The sequence below is a fragment of the Uloborus diversus genome, chromosome 2, assembly GCF_026930045.1.
Source record: "Uloborus diversus isolate 005 chromosome 2, Udiv.v.3.1, whole genome shotgun sequence".
NCBI lineage: Eukaryota > Metazoa > Arthropoda > Arachnida > Araneae > Uloboridae > Uloborus > Uloborus diversus.
In genome coordinates this window covers 188,814,271-188,831,189 of record NC_072732.1, presented here as the reverse complement: position 1 = coordinate 188,831,189, position 16,919 = coordinate 188,814,271, and the positions used below count along the sequence as shown (strand labels likewise).

The window sequence follows — 16,919 nt, the reverse complement described above, 5'->3', positions numbered from 1 at the left end:
TCGTCCAGTTTTTGACGGATCCGCTCATTTACCAGGAGGTTTTTCTCTTAATGATTGTATCGAGAAAGGGCCTAATTTGATAGAATTGATCCCTACCATCTTGAACCGTTTCAGGATTGGAAAGTTTGGGGTGGTTGCTGACATTTGGCGAGCTTTTTTACAGATTGCTTTGCAATCAGCCGATAGGGATTTTTTGCGTTTTTTGTGGTGGGCAGAGGGCAATCCAGAAAAGACACTAATTTATCGCCACGCTCGTGTCGTTTTTGGCGTAAGTTGCAGCCCTTTTCTTCTGGCTGGTACACTTGCTTACCATCTAGATCAAGTCCCAGATGAACTTAAAGAAATTGCTCAAAAACTTAGAGATTCTCTTTATGTGGATAATTGTGTGGCTAGCGTAGACAGCGTAGCAGAATTAGAAAATTTCCGTGAACATTCTTGTAGACTTTTGTCATCCGCAAAATTTGATCTTAGGGGTTGGCAAAGTAATGAGATTGCAAAATTGTACAGTCTAAAAATATCCCGACGTTTATCCAAATTGCCATTTACTCTTAAAGACATAACTTTACACATTTTTTGTGATGCTTGTCAGACACCTTATGCTACGTGCATATATTTTAGAGTGGAACAGGTTGGATCCCCAGTAACTTGTCAGTTAGTTGCTGCTAGAGCTAGAGTTGCCCCTTTAAAAAAGATTACGATTCCTCGTCTTGAACTTTTAGCTTGTTCGATTGGAGCTAGATTAGCAAACACCATCATATGCGACTTACGTCTCGAAGCCGTAAAAACTGTCTTTTGGTCAGATTCTATGGATGTGCTATTTTGGATAAAAAAGGAAGGCCCGTGGGCAACATTCGTAGAAAATCGTGTTCAAGAAATCAGAAGACTGACAAAAATTGAACAGTGGAGATTCGTACCAGGAGTAATGAACGTAGCTGACATTCCGTCCCGAGGATGTACCTTAGGAAAGCTATTGCGTACGGAATGGCTGTGCGGACCGGACTGGTTGAAGAGATCTGCCGAATATTGGCCGAAAGACGAATTTCTGCCTGACATGGAAGTAGTGAACGCAGAAAAGAAGAAAGTTATAATCACAGCTACTAACTCCGAAGATAAGGGAAAATACTACTACAGATGTTCTTCTTACGTTAAACTATTACGAATCACCGCGTGGATTTACAGATTTGTAGAAAATTGTAAAAAATCCAAAAAAGATAGACGATTTGGTGTTCTTGACAGTAAAGAGCTTCAAAAGGCTGAACAAGTCATTTTAAAGCAAATTCAATCAGAAGCTTTTGGAAGAAATCCTGATGCAAGATTAAGATCGATCAATACAATCGTAGGCGACGATGCCTTGATTCGAGTGAAAACAAAGATATTTTTTAGAGATGATGACATGCATTTTCGGCTTCCAGTTGTACTTCCCTCCGAACACCAGGTTGTCCTTAGTCTCATTCGGTGGAAACATAAAGAGTTAGGACATTGTGGGGTACAACTGCTTATGTCAGCGCTTCGAAAAAAGTACTGGATTTTGAAGAGCCGGAAAACCATTAAGAAAGCAATCAAGTCTCTGTATTGTGTGCCGAAGATTCAACTCTAAACCTCCCGAAGTTCAGGAGAGTGTTTTACCGGAAAATCGTGTAAAAGATGCATCAGTTTTCGAAATTCTAGGAATAGATCTAGCAGGACCCTTGATCCTCAAAGATAACTCAAAGGTTTGGATTTTGATTTTCACCTGTGCTGTTTTTAGAGCTGTTCATTTTGAGATGTTGACTTCAGTGTCTACAGATAACTTTCTTTTGGGGTTGAGGAGATTCATCGCGAGAAGAGGCAGACCGTCAATTATCTATTCCGATAACGGTAAGAACTTCATTGGCGCAAAAAATCAATTAAGTAGGATTGATTGGAAAAAGATTCAAGATGAAACTACTGCTTCTTCTATTGCTTGGATTTTTATCCCCCTTCTGCTCCCTGGTGGGGAGGATTTTGGGAGAGGTTAGTAGGAGTTTTGAAGAGAATTTTAAGAAAAGTTTTGGGTCGAACATCGTTGAATTATGAAGAGATGTTAACTGTCCTCTGCGACTGTGAGAGTATCATAAATTCGTGACCGTTGACTTACGTTAGTGATGACGTTCAAGATCTTACCCCGATTACACTTTCTATGTTTTTGCAAGAGATTAGAGAAATCGGTGTTCCAGACTTAGATGCGTTGGATCATCAGAAATTAAATAAACGTCACGCGTATACACAGAAAATACGAAAAGATCTCCGTTCGAGATTTCGAGTGGAATATCTCGGGCAGTTGCGCAACCTATGACTACTAGAAATAATTCTCCAGTTCTAAAAGTTGGTGATTTAGTTATCGTGTGGACAGATAACTGTAAAAGAATTGACTGGCCACTCGGAAGAGTTCTAGAAGTGTTCACAAGTAAGGATGGATGTGTGCGAGTTGCTAAAGTCAAGACAAAAACGGGTGTCTTCATTCGTCCTGTTAAAAAGTTGTGTTCTCTGGAGTTGGGAGCAGTATCATCTTGTGAGCCACAAAGGTTAAAACCCCTTCCTGTGACTGTTCTTGAAGATTTGTGTTGCACCGCCACCACCAGTTCATCACCTAGCCTGACAGCACTGAATTTGAGTTCCGGAGTCCTGAGCCCTGAACTCAAGGTGGGGAGTGTGGAAAACGGCCAAGAACTGAACTGAACTGAGTAGTTAAGTTTCGATAAATTAGCCGGACTCGCGCACCTCGTGGCAGTTCTTATCGCAGTTGTTATCAGTTCTTCACATTTCGCGCGAGTTCGTTACAGATATCTTCATTATGTTGTGTTTATTAATTAACAAGTTTTTATTTGCAACTAACATTGTAGTTTATTGTGCTATAATTAAATTTTTCTAAGTTAAAATGTTCAAGTGTTTGTGTCACAATTTCTACACTAAGGAATATCTGAAGACTACAGTACAAATGATTTCATTGCCCCGACTTTTGGAAGCGTTGAAGAGGTTAAATATATGGTAAGAGTTTTTGAATTTAGAAACTTACTTTGACGCGCAACAAAGATAATAAGGATTGTGACGATCGTGGCCCCAACTTAAATTTATCTGCCCATAAGTATAAAGGCGGCAATGTTTCTTTGTTTTATGCGAGATGCCCAGGAGACCCAGAAGCATCTACAGCCTTGAAATTGTGTGCAAAACTCTGACGTACCCCGGGGATCTGCACCTCAAAGATTTTTTTATAGAATTCGAATTAGTATTTTTTTAATTAATATTTTGCGATGATAGTGTTTAGTTCTTTGGTGTTTTTATACAAATATCGATTGTGCATTCTTAAATACTACGTTGAAACGATTTACGTTTCGTTATCTTACCTATAATTTAATTTTTCAAGGACATGTGCTTGTGGGACTAGTTGTTCCTTCGTTGTGGGGCAAGTTGTTCCGGGGAGTAACTAACCCCAAGGAACTTCCTGCCCCTATTTATCTATTTCAGCAGTGCAGTAAACAAAAGCAGATAAATAAATATTATATGAGCATATTCGTTCCCGTGAAATATATAAATTGGAGAATGTCGACTCTAAACGACGTCACCGATGATTCACCGAAAATATTTGGTCGTTCTCCTACAGAAAGATTGAAAAATATGAAAATTTTCAAAGATCAAATTTTGATCAAAATATCTATCCTACTTTGGATATGAAAATGTGAACTTTACGAAATTTATTGCTCTTGAGCTTGATAACGCTACCTTGCGGTGATTTAAGAAAGTAGTCTAAGAGTCTCGTTTCACAGATCATATCCAATGCAAGTGTTTCTATCAAGACTTTACATGTTTAGCCGTTACTAGCCAGAGACTGCAACTTCTCTTTTTGCGAGTTTAGCCTGGTCAAATCTGTGTTGGATTTTCATTATCGGAGGTGTAAATTAAAGACGCAAGTTTCGTTCCTTTTCGTAATCCGGAGAAAAGTAGTTGCAACAGTCGCTGAAAATAGTAATTAGAAATCATGAATGTACAATAAACTCCTGATTACCCGCGGAATAGGGTGCCATGGTAATTGGATAAGCTAAATTCACGGATATTTGTTGATATTGTACAATAGGTAAAAAAACAATACTAGTACATACAAAAGCAAAAGAAAAACATGGACACTGACAAACATTCAAAGTCTCAAGTAACGATGCTAGAGGCTAAAGAATAGAATAAACTAGTAACACTAAGTGATAATTGTACTACATAGAAAATGTGCGTAAATGCAAGGAAAGAATCGCTGATTACTGCAAACGTACATAGAAAATTATGCAAACAGATTAACCAAAACGAATCAAGTTAGGTTACGCCAAAAGTGTGTAAAGCAGGAAAAAAAATCTAACAAAACTGGGGTCGGTCACTCGTTTACGGGCATAAGGAGTGTAGATGCAAAAATCGCATTTCAACTAGTTAGGTTTAGGTGATCGAGGAGAATTTGATGCTTTTTTGAAGAAAGGAGAAGAAGGAAACTTTGTGTGTGTTTATGTGTGTGGAATGTCTAAAAATAAATCTTCATCTTGTTAAGTTAAAATGAGTACCTATATTTTCTATATTCAGTAATTTATAAACATAAAAATAAATAAATAAGTAAACAAGAAGTAAACGAATCCGCAATAACAATATCCGCCCGCGAGCAATCAGGAGTTCATTGCATCTTATTTGCACTAACCTCTTTTATGGATCGTATGCGAAGTATTGTATCATTTACAGTGAAAGATGGTTTTCTGTTATGATTGCAAACTGAATTAGTTATCATGGCTTATTAGCTGCTGAAGCTGTTAAATATTTTATTTAATTTTACTATATTATTCTATTCCCACAATATTTTACTATGTTAGTATATTATAATGTTACTATACTTATTGAATGTGAATTAATATATGTATTTGTACTTAAAAGCTAATAATTGAACCACTAAATACTAATGATCAATGCTAAAATGTAAAATAAGTTAAGTTTGTTTTAAGTTTAAGAAAAGCATCAGGTTATTCGGACGATATTGCTTATTTGTCTTTAGATAAACACTTGTTTTTAATCAACATTATTTTTTTTATGACAAATTATACCTTTAACAAGTACTCGTCTCGAAACCATGTTAATCTCGAAATCATCATCGTTACACAATGTTGGGTTAATATCGGCACAACTAGCCCCAAGAAGGGGCAAGTTGTTCCTTTTCGACTTTCGGTACTGTAAAATTAATTATAAAAAAATCTTTCGAAATACTACTCAAAAAACAGTCGTTAACTCAAATAGACATATATTACTCTATTTTAAACTCAGAATAATAATTCTAGAACTAAGCTTCTATAACAAATTTTGAGCTTGTTTGAAAAACGGAACTTCTAGCCCTGCTCTCTCCTACTCTGACAGAATTTAAAGCATAAAAAGAAGTCAAACGCAGAAGACTATGAACGTTTTTTAATCTGCCTTTACTTGTATTTGAAAAATATTTTTTATGAATCTCGTATTTGTGGAAAATATGGGGAAAAAAATGAGTTTCCGAATTTTAAAAAATTATTGTAGAATATTAACGTACTGAAAAAATTGTGTATGATTTAACTCCTGTTGTTACATTTATTTTTACTTTATTTTTAAATCATTAACTGCGTTGTTTAAAAATAGTTTTTTTTTTTTTTTTAGGTTTAAAAAGACAAAATTTTGCAGTAAATTTCGAGATTTCTGCCCCAGAAATCTGTCAACAATGGAGGTAAATTTATGTACTAAGGCGGATGAAACTAAGTGCCATGAAAATATTATTTAAGTATTTCTTGTTACTGTTTTATAATCTCGATGTTTTTATAATATATCTTTCCTTTTTCATGAAGTAAAATTGTTAACGTCATATTTGCCAATTGTCAGTGAGATAAGTGCAAAAAAAATATGTATATATATATATTCATTGTTCACTGATCTACTTATTTGAAGTCTACTCATTGAAGAAAGCTGAGTTAAAAGATTTTTGAAATAGATTTAAGCTAAATACACATTTAAAAAGAACTGTTTTATGCATAAAATCTTCTTTTATTAAATTACATTAAACGCTTGCTACTTTAGCCCAGATTTTGGATCTTTTCTCATTCTTTTCTCAATAATTTTGTATATTTCCAAGCTGTGAATTTTTTTTTACACATCTAGAGATATCTTAATTTAATTTTTAAATAGTGATCAGTTTACTTCCAAGTATTTTTACCCTTTATAATTGTTTTTTATTTTGGCCAATGTTACCCTTGTGTTTGGGTTACTTTGGTCCAAAGTTGTTTCTCCCATTTAAAATCATAGTAGAACTAACTAGAGCCGAAGAAAGACGTGCGTTCATATGAAAAACTATTTATTCGATAGAAAAATACATTTTACAGAAAGTTTGAGTCACACATATTTGCTTTAAGGAAAATCTTTTTTTTTTTTAATGTGTGTGCATACCTAGTTAATGTATCAGAAATTACCGACGGAGAGCAGTCATCTTTTCATCAGTTTTGGAGGTTGAATAATTTTACTAAGATAGTACCATTCATAAAACAAAGGATCCTAAATTTTCTGTCACTTCTAAAACTTTTTGACGCGTTCCATGCTCTCAACAATAGCTCCTTCTTCTCTCGCATGAACAGCTATCTTTGGAAACCGAAACTCATTCCATTCTACAATAATAAAGTCTTCCGTAAATTTTCCAAGAAATTTCACAAATCTTGTAAGAAGTAGATGCAACTGACTAAGCCTTTTTCTAAACCTCCTGCAACTTTTAATTCCTCTTCCATAATAAAACCCATGTAACTGATCCGTGATGAATTGAGTCTGCAATCTCTCTCTCTTTATCCGTTTGCCGAGAATTCCAAGTTTGGTTTTATCTTGTGTTTTTCCTGTTAAGTCTTTCTTTTATCTATTCTTTACTTTTCCAAATCTCTCCGGCGGATGTTTTCAAGTTTTTATGCTGAGCCAAAGTAGGTCGTTATTTTTAGGTTAAGAGTTATGTTGTCATTGTCAAATTTAAAAAAACACCTAAACAAAAATGAGAAGTACAACTATACTACTGCATAGAGCATTAAATAGTGCTCATAAATAGGTACTTAAAAAACTCTTAGCTGATGTAGAACTGCTTCTACATGGAAAAGTTTGAGAGGTTTTGAAGGCGCGTGTCAGCACAAGAAACGCAGGACCATTAGTTTCGCTTCTTGAACAGAACAATGGAACAGCTTGTTACACATTACTGAGCGCTTAGGAATGCTCTGTAGCGGTTTCTGTCAAAATATGTTACAAAATTGCATCCTGAAGGTTAACAGAGAACTTCGTATCTTTTTCTCCATTTGGGCCAAAGAAGGACCCTAGGGCCATAGTGGCCCGCGTTTACGGTAAAGCTTCCTGTTTATGGAAAAGTATGGCAAATAATCTAATACAAATTAATGTAAAACCACAGAACTAAAATTTAACTGGAGGACACGGGGCCTCAGGGGTTTTATGGTGGAAGCTTCGTCTGCTACCTTTTTTTTTTGGAATGCAAAACGCTTTTTTAAAATCCAAATATTTAGTAACCAAAATAAAATTAGCTAGAATTTGAGATATTGTATTAACGCCATTATCACATGTAATGATGCAGATTAACAACTCACAGGACACACTTGCCTTTCTCCTCCACAGTCGTTGACAGAGAAGGAACTTTTCAACTTCCAACTGACCATTCTTCGTGAAGGGCGATCTGATCTGAGGCACTCCTTGGGGCATTCCATGGACGATCTTCTGGTCAGCTGCTCTTTTTCAGGGGTACCCAACATTCGGGCGGAGGGATGTTATCGGTAAAGATTGTTTTTATTGCTTTTATCTCCTTTGAGTAGTTGCATTGCTTTTCCAATTCAATCGGTACTTTTCTTCGTCAAAATGTTGAATCACTAAGACATGATGTGGTTGAGTTCTTGAACACTACTAATTATTCAATTTCCTTTAAAGAAAATTATTAAAAGAATGTTCATGTTTTCAAAAATTGGAATCCATTTTGACTCCCTTAAACTAAAGTGAAATGAAGGGGCAGTTTCAAATTACTCTGAGCAGAAAAAAAAAATAGTAAGTACAACTGATCCGAAGAACATTGTTTTTAGGCCGCATCTCGTTTGACTACTGTAGCCGCTCTTTTAGGCATGGAATCCACAAAGTTTTAAAACTCTTCTTCCGTGATTTGATCGTGTTAAACTTGACTCATTGTTTCTTCCAACTTTTTTTTTCTACATTTGCACCTAAAAAAAATCAGTTGAAAAACAAAAATACCATTTTTTGTGACTTATCTTGGGGGGGGGGGGACATTCTCTAAATTGCAAACTCTTGGCCAGTAGTGAATATACATGTATTTTTAAATCGTTGCAAGGAAACCAAGGAGATATGCAGCAACAAAATTATTACAATTATTGTTTCATTATATACCATAAAAGGACCTTATTCCATGTATTACTGAAGTTTTGCTAAACAAATGTTATATTTCTTCAGCCGTTTCAAGGAGTTCTATGACCCTGATCTTGGAAATTGCTACACACTGTCTCCAACATCCGAGAGCGGTGAAGAAGAAATGATTTCTACCGAGGCTGATGTATGGCAAAAAATGAGTGGTAAGAAAAAAATGAGATTTTTTTTTTCTTTCTTAACTAACGTTTCTGAAACTTGTCATTGACATTTTTTCTCTGCTCAGACAGGCCCGTGTCCAGATTTTCATAAAGTGAGGGGTTTTAGTATTACCTGGGGGGGGGGGGGGTTCAGTCCCTCACAACCTTTAGTTTTACTACAAATTGTCGATCCCAGTATGGCGTTTATGCACCTGTAAGTACTGCTGTACCCCCCCCCCTAACTCTAGAAGAATAATTCTGGCTGATCAAGTGACCTAACTATTCCTTCATTTTACAGGTTCACTTTTATCAAACCTTGTTTGTTTCTTTTTAATTAAATCTGTTAACTATACGGTTTATTGCAACAAGTATTAAAAACTCTCCACTAATTCTTTTTATGTAAGAGAATGCATATCAGATTTTATGTTCTGAAATAATGCTTAGAACGAGCGTATTGTAGATGCAAATTACATTACTAAACACAATCACTAATACCTCTTCATAGCTGCAACATAAGCCAAATTCATCATTACCTCCTTCAATAAGCAATATTAATGCTTTCTATATTGGTAGATAATTCAACGGTTCCACCACCGCAGTTTTTCCAAAATATTATTTCAGTCGACAAAGTTTTAACAGTTGTAAATTACATAACATTTGAATGTTATGCAAAATTTTTTAAGTTATAAGAGAAAGAAATGCAAGCGTTTAGGTCCAACTGAGTTGAATTAAAGGGGAAAAAATACAGAATTACTGTGTTAAAGTTACAGAAAAACTTCAAAGAGAAAGGAGGGGGGGGGGGGGGAACGTTAAACGCAGGCTTTCACATTAAAGTTAATTTAAGTCGATCGTTTTCTTCATTTGACATACTTTTTTTTTTCAATGGGAGGGGTTTAACCCCTAAAACCCTCCCCTTGGACACTGCTCTGTGCTCAGATATTACCTCCTTGAAGTCTCTATGATTTCTGAGACTTTGTACTGGCACATGAAATGAATGACGTCTATTAGATGTCAGTCTACGGTGGCACTTGAAACAAATGGTGTTTCGAAGACATCTAAATATGCAGTGGCACTTGAGATGAATGATGTCACGGCAATGATTGAGATGTCCATCTGCAGTGGTGATATAAATGAATGATGTTTAGGAGACTTATAAATCTGCAGCAGCACTTGAAATAAATGATGTCACGGAGACGTCAGTGTACAGTGGCACATGAAATAAATGATGTTTTGGAGACATCAACTTCAATGGCCCTAGAACTCACTGATGTTTCGAAGAGATCTAAATTTAGTGTCTACCTTAAAATGAGGGATGTCTCGGAGACGTTCGTCTACTGTGGCACATGAAATCAATGATGTTTTGGAGAGATTTAAATTTAGGGTCTACCTTGAAATGTGCAGTGGCACATGAAATGAATGATGTTTCGGAGATGTCAGCTCTAATGACTAGAAATTAATGATGTTTCGGAGAGAAGACAGAGAATATTTACAGTGTCTATCTTGAAATGAATGATGTCTCGGAGACGTCACTCTACAATGGTACTTGAAATGAATGACGTAGTGAGGCATCTAAATATACAACAGTATTTCAAATGAGTGGTCTCGAGACAGGTGTCCACAACGCCACTTGAAGTCAATGTTTCAGAAACGTCTAAACCAATAATAGCATTTTAATAATATTTCAAAGACGTAATTCTGCAATGTCAATTGAAATGAATATTTCGGAGACATCATTCTACAATGGCAGTTGAAATGAATGATGTTTCAAAGGCATATAAATTTAGTAGCCTGCGAATGAATGATGTATCGGAGACATCATAATATATCAAAGGATTAAAGTTGTTCCGTAAGTGTCAATGATTTTATTAGTCTGCCGTGCGGTTAAATATAAAATGAGCACCTAAAAATACAATATCAGACGATATCGATAACTGTCCAGATTAATGAATGGAAATGAATATCGTGGCAAATGTGGCACACATTTATGATCTTTTCCTAAAATGTTGACTCTCTCCCAATCATAGTGACATTCTATTAATGCACCATCAGCTAAATGATGTGTAATATATCGGTCAAGTCAAACTGCTTATGATTTTCTTAGAATGGCTGGAGTTCACAAATTAGCGGGGTAAAGCAAACAGCTGCCTTACAATTTGGCAATAAAAATGCCCTGTTAAAATGTTTGAGGAGAGGGACTGCATAAAAGGGTTTTTGTCTCTTTTAGGGAGTTCTTCCTCTTGAGGGGGTGCTTTGTAGCATTCGTAAGGGTGCACCATTGCTCTTGGAGAGGGAATGGACACCCCTGTCCAATATATCCTAGAAAGGCAAGCAAAGCAACAAATAAATACTAAGTTTTCAATCTATCTGTTACGTCATTATTATTCCATGTAGTCAATGCAAGAAAAGCTTACTTTTATTAATTGAAAACTTAAAAAATGAGGCGATAAAAATAAAATTATTTGCATATTTACTGAAAAATTTTTTTTTGAACTAACAAGTATTGGATTACAATAAGAACTTCCCTGTTTCGAACTCAAAAACAAAATCAGTTGATACCTGGTGTGAAATCTCCAAGATTATTTCAATCCTAAAATGTATTGCAATTAACTTATTCTTCATTATTGCTTGAAAAATGCAAGTAAATACACAAGTGTTGCACATTTTATAAATATGTTATTTTAATGTGTTCGTGTGTGTTAATTTGCTGTGATATTCCAAGATTTAGCTTTTATTTCATTAAATTTCATTCAAAATTACTTAATTCTACAAAGATTTAATTGCACGTTGTTTCCTGCTTAGCCAGCTGTAACATGGAATTCTGTGGTCTTCTCTGGAAATTAGCAGCGAGATATTACCAAGCTTTGTTTTTGGCAATTAATTTATGGCGCAAAGTTGATGAAAAATCACCCAATTTCACAAGCTTAACGACTTTTTAGACCTAATAAATACTAAAAGTAACTTACTTAAGTACTATTAGTGACTATACTTAGTAGATACTAATACTTTAGTGAACATATTTTCGTCCGAAAGTATTACGTGAGGAAGTGCTCAGATCATTAAAATTCTTCAATCATCCAGTTGTGAGTTAATGAGTTAAATGAAAAATTATCATATAAGCTTTGTGCTACAATATGATTAAAGTGAAAACCCAACGTAAATAAAGCACAAATTGTGAAGAAAATACAGCATATCGCTATTTCAAGGCTACAATGGAGCCTCTTCATCAGTGCAAAAAAGCTCACCAACACAACCGAAAGTCGTGAGAGAACTGACAACTGAGAACTTAATGAGTTGCTGTTTAGCTCTGTTGCAAAGCCTGCGTGCTACTATTTCGTCTTAGCTTTATCGCATTTTGAGGTACGTACGCGTTTTCCATTGTGTTTACGATATTTGAAGATTTTTTAAATTGTTGGATTTTTTAACTGTACAGGCTGTATTTGTAAATATCATTTCAACGTTTTTAAGAACTGAGCCGTTATACAAAGAATACCTTAAGTGTACAATAGTACGCACGGTAGTTTTTTCCCTTTAACTCCACTCTAATGAACACCCTACTACTGTGGAAGTTGAAGCAAATATTTCTAGGAACTTTAAGTTCTTAACATACTTGAATTTTATTCACAAGAAATTTCTTCCTAAAAGGTACAAATATACTGAATAGAAAATATTTATTGGCAGTTTTATAGGTACTTCCCAATTAATCTCTGCTCACTGTAAAATATTTACGGTAATGGTTTAACAGCTGTTTTTTATTTTTTTTCCTTTGAATTTTCAGATTTGGTTCTAGTGGTCAACGTCGAAACAAACGAATATCTGGAGCCCGACCGTGATGCCGCGGTTCTCGTCACTTTCCACAGCCCGGAAGTTTATCCTGATCCCTTTTCTGATGGCACGGAAGTCAAGCCCGGAAATTCATATAATTTCGGCTTAAAGAAGGTACTGATTATGCATTTCCTTCTTTTCCTTAAATTGCTTTTAATGTTTTAAACTAGTTACTGTTTAAGAGCCTTTCTTAAAGTTGCACAGCTTGTGACTTTTTTGAGCATTTTTGTTTCAAGAAATTTGGCACAAAATTAGTTCGTAGCACCTCGAAGCGATTTTTCGAAAATTCGATTTTGTTCTTTTTCTATTCTGTTTCAATTTTCAGACCATTTTACCGAGCAAAGTGTCATAACGTGGACGAGTATATTACCAAATTATCATAACGTGGAACCGTAACATGGGCGAGTAAATTAATATAACAAATTGGGGAGAAATTCATCATCCATTATTTGTGAATGTACAGGCGAACCAAATGACCTTTTAATCTTCTATTACGGGCAAAGCCGTGCTGGTACCGCTAGTTTACACTTAAAGTAGTGCTAGTTGACCAGTGTGAAGCATTCGCGCTCGACAGAAAGCATTCAGAAACCCGGTTTTTAAAATAATTTTTTAAATAACAGCAAAAAATGTGGCTGACTTGTTTATTTTTCGCTGATAGCAGAGAAAAAAAATCTTTAAAATATTAAGGCAGTTATAGCGTACCCACAAAACACATCTTTGAGAAATAACATATATGATTACTGCGATTTACCATGTTAAAATAGGGGATAGTTTCTGATTTCAATGCAAAAACACAATTGTAGTTTAGAATCTAGCCCCTAATGTGTTAAGATTGTATATTCACGGAAATTTGAATCAGAACTCTGCTGAGAAAATTAGTTTTTAAAAACCTACATTTTCTGACTCAACCGATCCCAACTCTGACCGATCCCATGACCTTCGTGTTATTAGCAGGACTCTGTTACAAACTGAGCAACTGAGTCTCTATCTCGAGATGCTGTACTCTAAAGCAATGCGTAATACTACTATTAAATAAACTGAAATCGGTCCCCCCCCCATTTATTGTATGTATTGTATAATACTTTTAAAAAGTTCTACTGCGGTTTACCATACACAAATTAATGTCTTGTTTACAGATTTTAACAATAAGAGAACCGTAGCTCAGAATCATGCAATAAGTTTAGGTCCTATATTCATGGAAATTTAGGTCAGGATTCTGCTGAAGACAATAAGTCATTTTAAAAAATATGTTTTTTGACAAGTGGGGATTTGAACTCACGATCTTGGCATTATTAGATTTTGATCTAACCAACTGAGTCAGCAGGTCACCATTTTGAGGTACTATGCATTGAAGTTTTATTTTTAAAAATAATAATAATAATAAAATCAATCGGTTTTCACGACAAAACAACCAAAATGTCTATTTTTTGCCGAAAAAGGTGAAAAAAAGATCTTTAAAATGATGCCTGAAATGTTTTATCCTCTTTTGAAGAAGTTATGACGTTCGATATTCCCACAAAAAACACCTTTGAGAAATGAAATATATGATGCACTTTAAAACACTACACTTACTAGTAATTGTTTTGCACTTGTGTGCATGCTAAAATCCAGAGTTAAAGATTTTGTGGTCCCATTTTTCAAATCCCCTCTTTTATCCAAAACTTTCGATTAACCGAAAAGGGTCCGACCCATCAGTTAATCCAGTTTCTACTGTAGTACCAAAAGGGTTTTTCGTTTCGAAAGAAAGACAGTTGCGGGACTAGGACTGAGAGCGAATAAAGAGTTATGTAAGGAAGTTTTCTTTTACTTTAAAGATTAAATTGCCTTTATTACGATATCTAGAAGCTATACTGTTGTTTCATAATTCGAATCCTCTGTATAATGACATGTACTAAAACTGATTATGAAAGAGCCAACAATGTTTGACCTTTACCTTAAATAGGGTGTAATACTGCCGTGTGCAGGTAAACGGCAGTATCTGCAGAAATGAGTTTTCAAGATGTTTGAAGAAATATCTGTTGGATTCAGTATTAACACTACGGAAATGTTGGAATTAGACGGTTTTTTTTTTTCAGCGGAAACCAAATAAGCAAAAAAAAAAATGAAAAATCTGCAGTTACTGCCCTTTACCTGCACAAGGCAGAATACTGAGTAGGATTTTGAAGATATAACAATGCATTACTAATTCTAAATAATTCGTGCCAAAAATCTATTGATTTTCGGAGCAACTATCAATGACGCAAGTGGAACTGGTGGTCAGCAGTTCGATTTTGAAACTGGTCTTAAAATTGTTCATTTACAAAATCTTTTATATTTACAGAATAATGTGGAAATGCTTCCAGCTCCTTACAGCTCCAACTGTACCAATTATGAAAAACTACCTTGGGAAAAACTACATGATAAGACTTTAAGTACGAGGGTAAATATATACTTTTTCATTTATGCATTTTTTGCAAAAGCTTTTGCTTGAAAACAAAGAGTTTTGAACGAGAGAGGCACTTGCTGGTTCATGTAATTTGTAATAATACTTTTTTTTAGTCATCCAATTCTGCTTACTCAAAGACTGTATGACGCAAAGTAGGGCGAAAACGCCAAAAAGCGCTTAAAAATGTTTTTTAAACCTCTCTTACTTGTTTGTTTACACAGGCATGTTATAATGGAGTTTTCTAAATTTGTTTGGGCTCGGGGTCCAAAGTTCGCAGGTTTACGCAGCTAATTCCTTTTCAGGGTCTTTCTACCGACTATTTATGACTAATTAATATTAATTTCTAAGAGGACATAAGAGGTCATTTTTTGTAGTGTTTTGAAAAAAATAGACTTGAATTCCCAGGGTTTCGGTGCTGATCAAAATCGATTTTCGGTTTGAGAATTCGATTACTCATTTTTTTTCGTCCTATTACTATCGTTGCACACAAGAGAAATTAAATATACCCGCCTTTAATAAGAAAAAAATTATAGACTTCTTAAATGCATTTTTATAAATTCCCGCACTTATGGTTCTTCAACTTTCTAAAGGCTCCCTTCATCTTTGTAGTGCACGAAGGGCTCTAAAATTCCAGTTCTGATTGCCTAAGAGGTAGGCCTGTGCAAATTTATTAATCTTGAATTGGTTTAATATTGGATAAAAAAGCATTTATAAACGCTTTTTGGAGTTTTCGGCTCACTGTGTGACGTATGACTTGTTTTTCAGAAGTAGAATTGAAACGGGGTTTTTATGTATATACAGTAAGTAGGGTGGAACGAAAAAACAAAGTTTTTATTTTCGAATTGTAATAGTGCAGAAAAGTTGCGATTGGTGATGACTTACAAAACAAAATTTTTTTAAATCGGATAATATCTTCCGATCCCGCAACGAGCCTAAAAATTTGAAAAAATAGAAAATTTCATGTGTTTTTAGCGATTTTTAAAAAACTTTGCTTCAACGTTTCTTTTTAATACTCTAAGACGGAAAATTACGATTGCTGAAGCCTTTAGAAATTTTAAAAAACATATTGAAATCAAATAATACCTTCTGATCCAGGAACAAGCATGAAAAGTAGAAAAAAAGGGAGAATTTCATCTTTTCTTAGTGATTAAAAATAAAATTGTTCTTGTTTTTTTCCCCGGTGTTACAGGGAAAAGCCTTTTAAAAAACCTTATATTACACATAAACATTAATTTATTTCTTGACTTTTAAGGTATCTTCTAAACATGCAAAACTACCATTCTTTACAACAAGGAAACATTTTCAAATAATAGAAAGTTATAAAATATTTACCAAATTTACAATCCAGTATACAAGTTTTTTAAGTGTTACTTTTTAAAGCTAATTTATAATCGGATTTTTTGGAAAATTCGGGCATAATTGATCTAGATTTCAATGTTGTTCTTATGTAGCCATCTCTTGATTTAAATCCACACACTTTGAGTGAAACCTCCGTCACTAGCTTCACACATCTTTCGACAGCTTGCGTATGGCAGGGGAATAGTTTTATATCCCAGTCGGGTATAGTGCCTGTTTCAATAAGATTTTCAGTGTCTTTGTTAGGAACTTTTCGAAGAAAAGGTGGAGAAGATAGCTTTGTCGTGTTCCAATTAATAATCTCTGTGTAATCTTCTGCTTCGAAATTTAGAGATGAAATGACAAAGTTTCTAATGCTTTTGCCTTTAGAAACAGATTCCCTGGCTTTTAAGACGTTTTTAAACGCTAGTTCTCTTATGTGCCTCCTTTCATCAAACACCATTGCCATTAATAAGTTTTCGGGATTCGCAAAGAAAGTTTTTCTTTCAATGACAGGGTAAACAACTTGTTTTAGATTATCAGGCAAGTATCGACAGGTTTGAATTGTTCTGTAAACATGAATGGCACAGTCTGTGAAATTTTTGCGGTTCTTTATTTCAAACCACACCGGCATGTAACATCTCAAAATGAAAGTCGCTATGTCTTTTAACTCACCTGATGGGATCCATACACTTACGTACAGTCTAAGGACTCTATTTGCATAAGTGAGCCATCTG

At 34.9% G+C, this 16,919-nt stretch overlaps 1 protein-coding gene across 1 annotated transcript in view; it reads left to right on the top strand.

The window, feature by feature from the left end:
- The window catches only part of LOC129216719 (acid-sensing ion channel 1B-like), a 39,453-nt gene that overhangs the window by 3,551 nt on the left and 18,983 nt on the right, over window positions 1–16,919 (top strand). Inside the window, exons 2-6 of the mRNA XM_054850935.1 lie at window positions 5,662–5,728; window positions 7,651–7,805; window positions 8,488–8,606; window positions 12,376–12,536; window positions 14,743–14,841. Of these exons, the coding sequence (XP_054706910.1) occupies window positions 5,662–5,728; window positions 7,651–7,805; window positions 8,488–8,606; window positions 12,376–12,536; window positions 14,743–14,841 (601 nt within the window). The remainder of the gene's footprint in view (window positions 1–5,661; window positions 5,729–7,650; window positions 7,806–8,487; window positions 8,607–12,375; window positions 12,537–14,742; window positions 14,842–16,919) is intronic.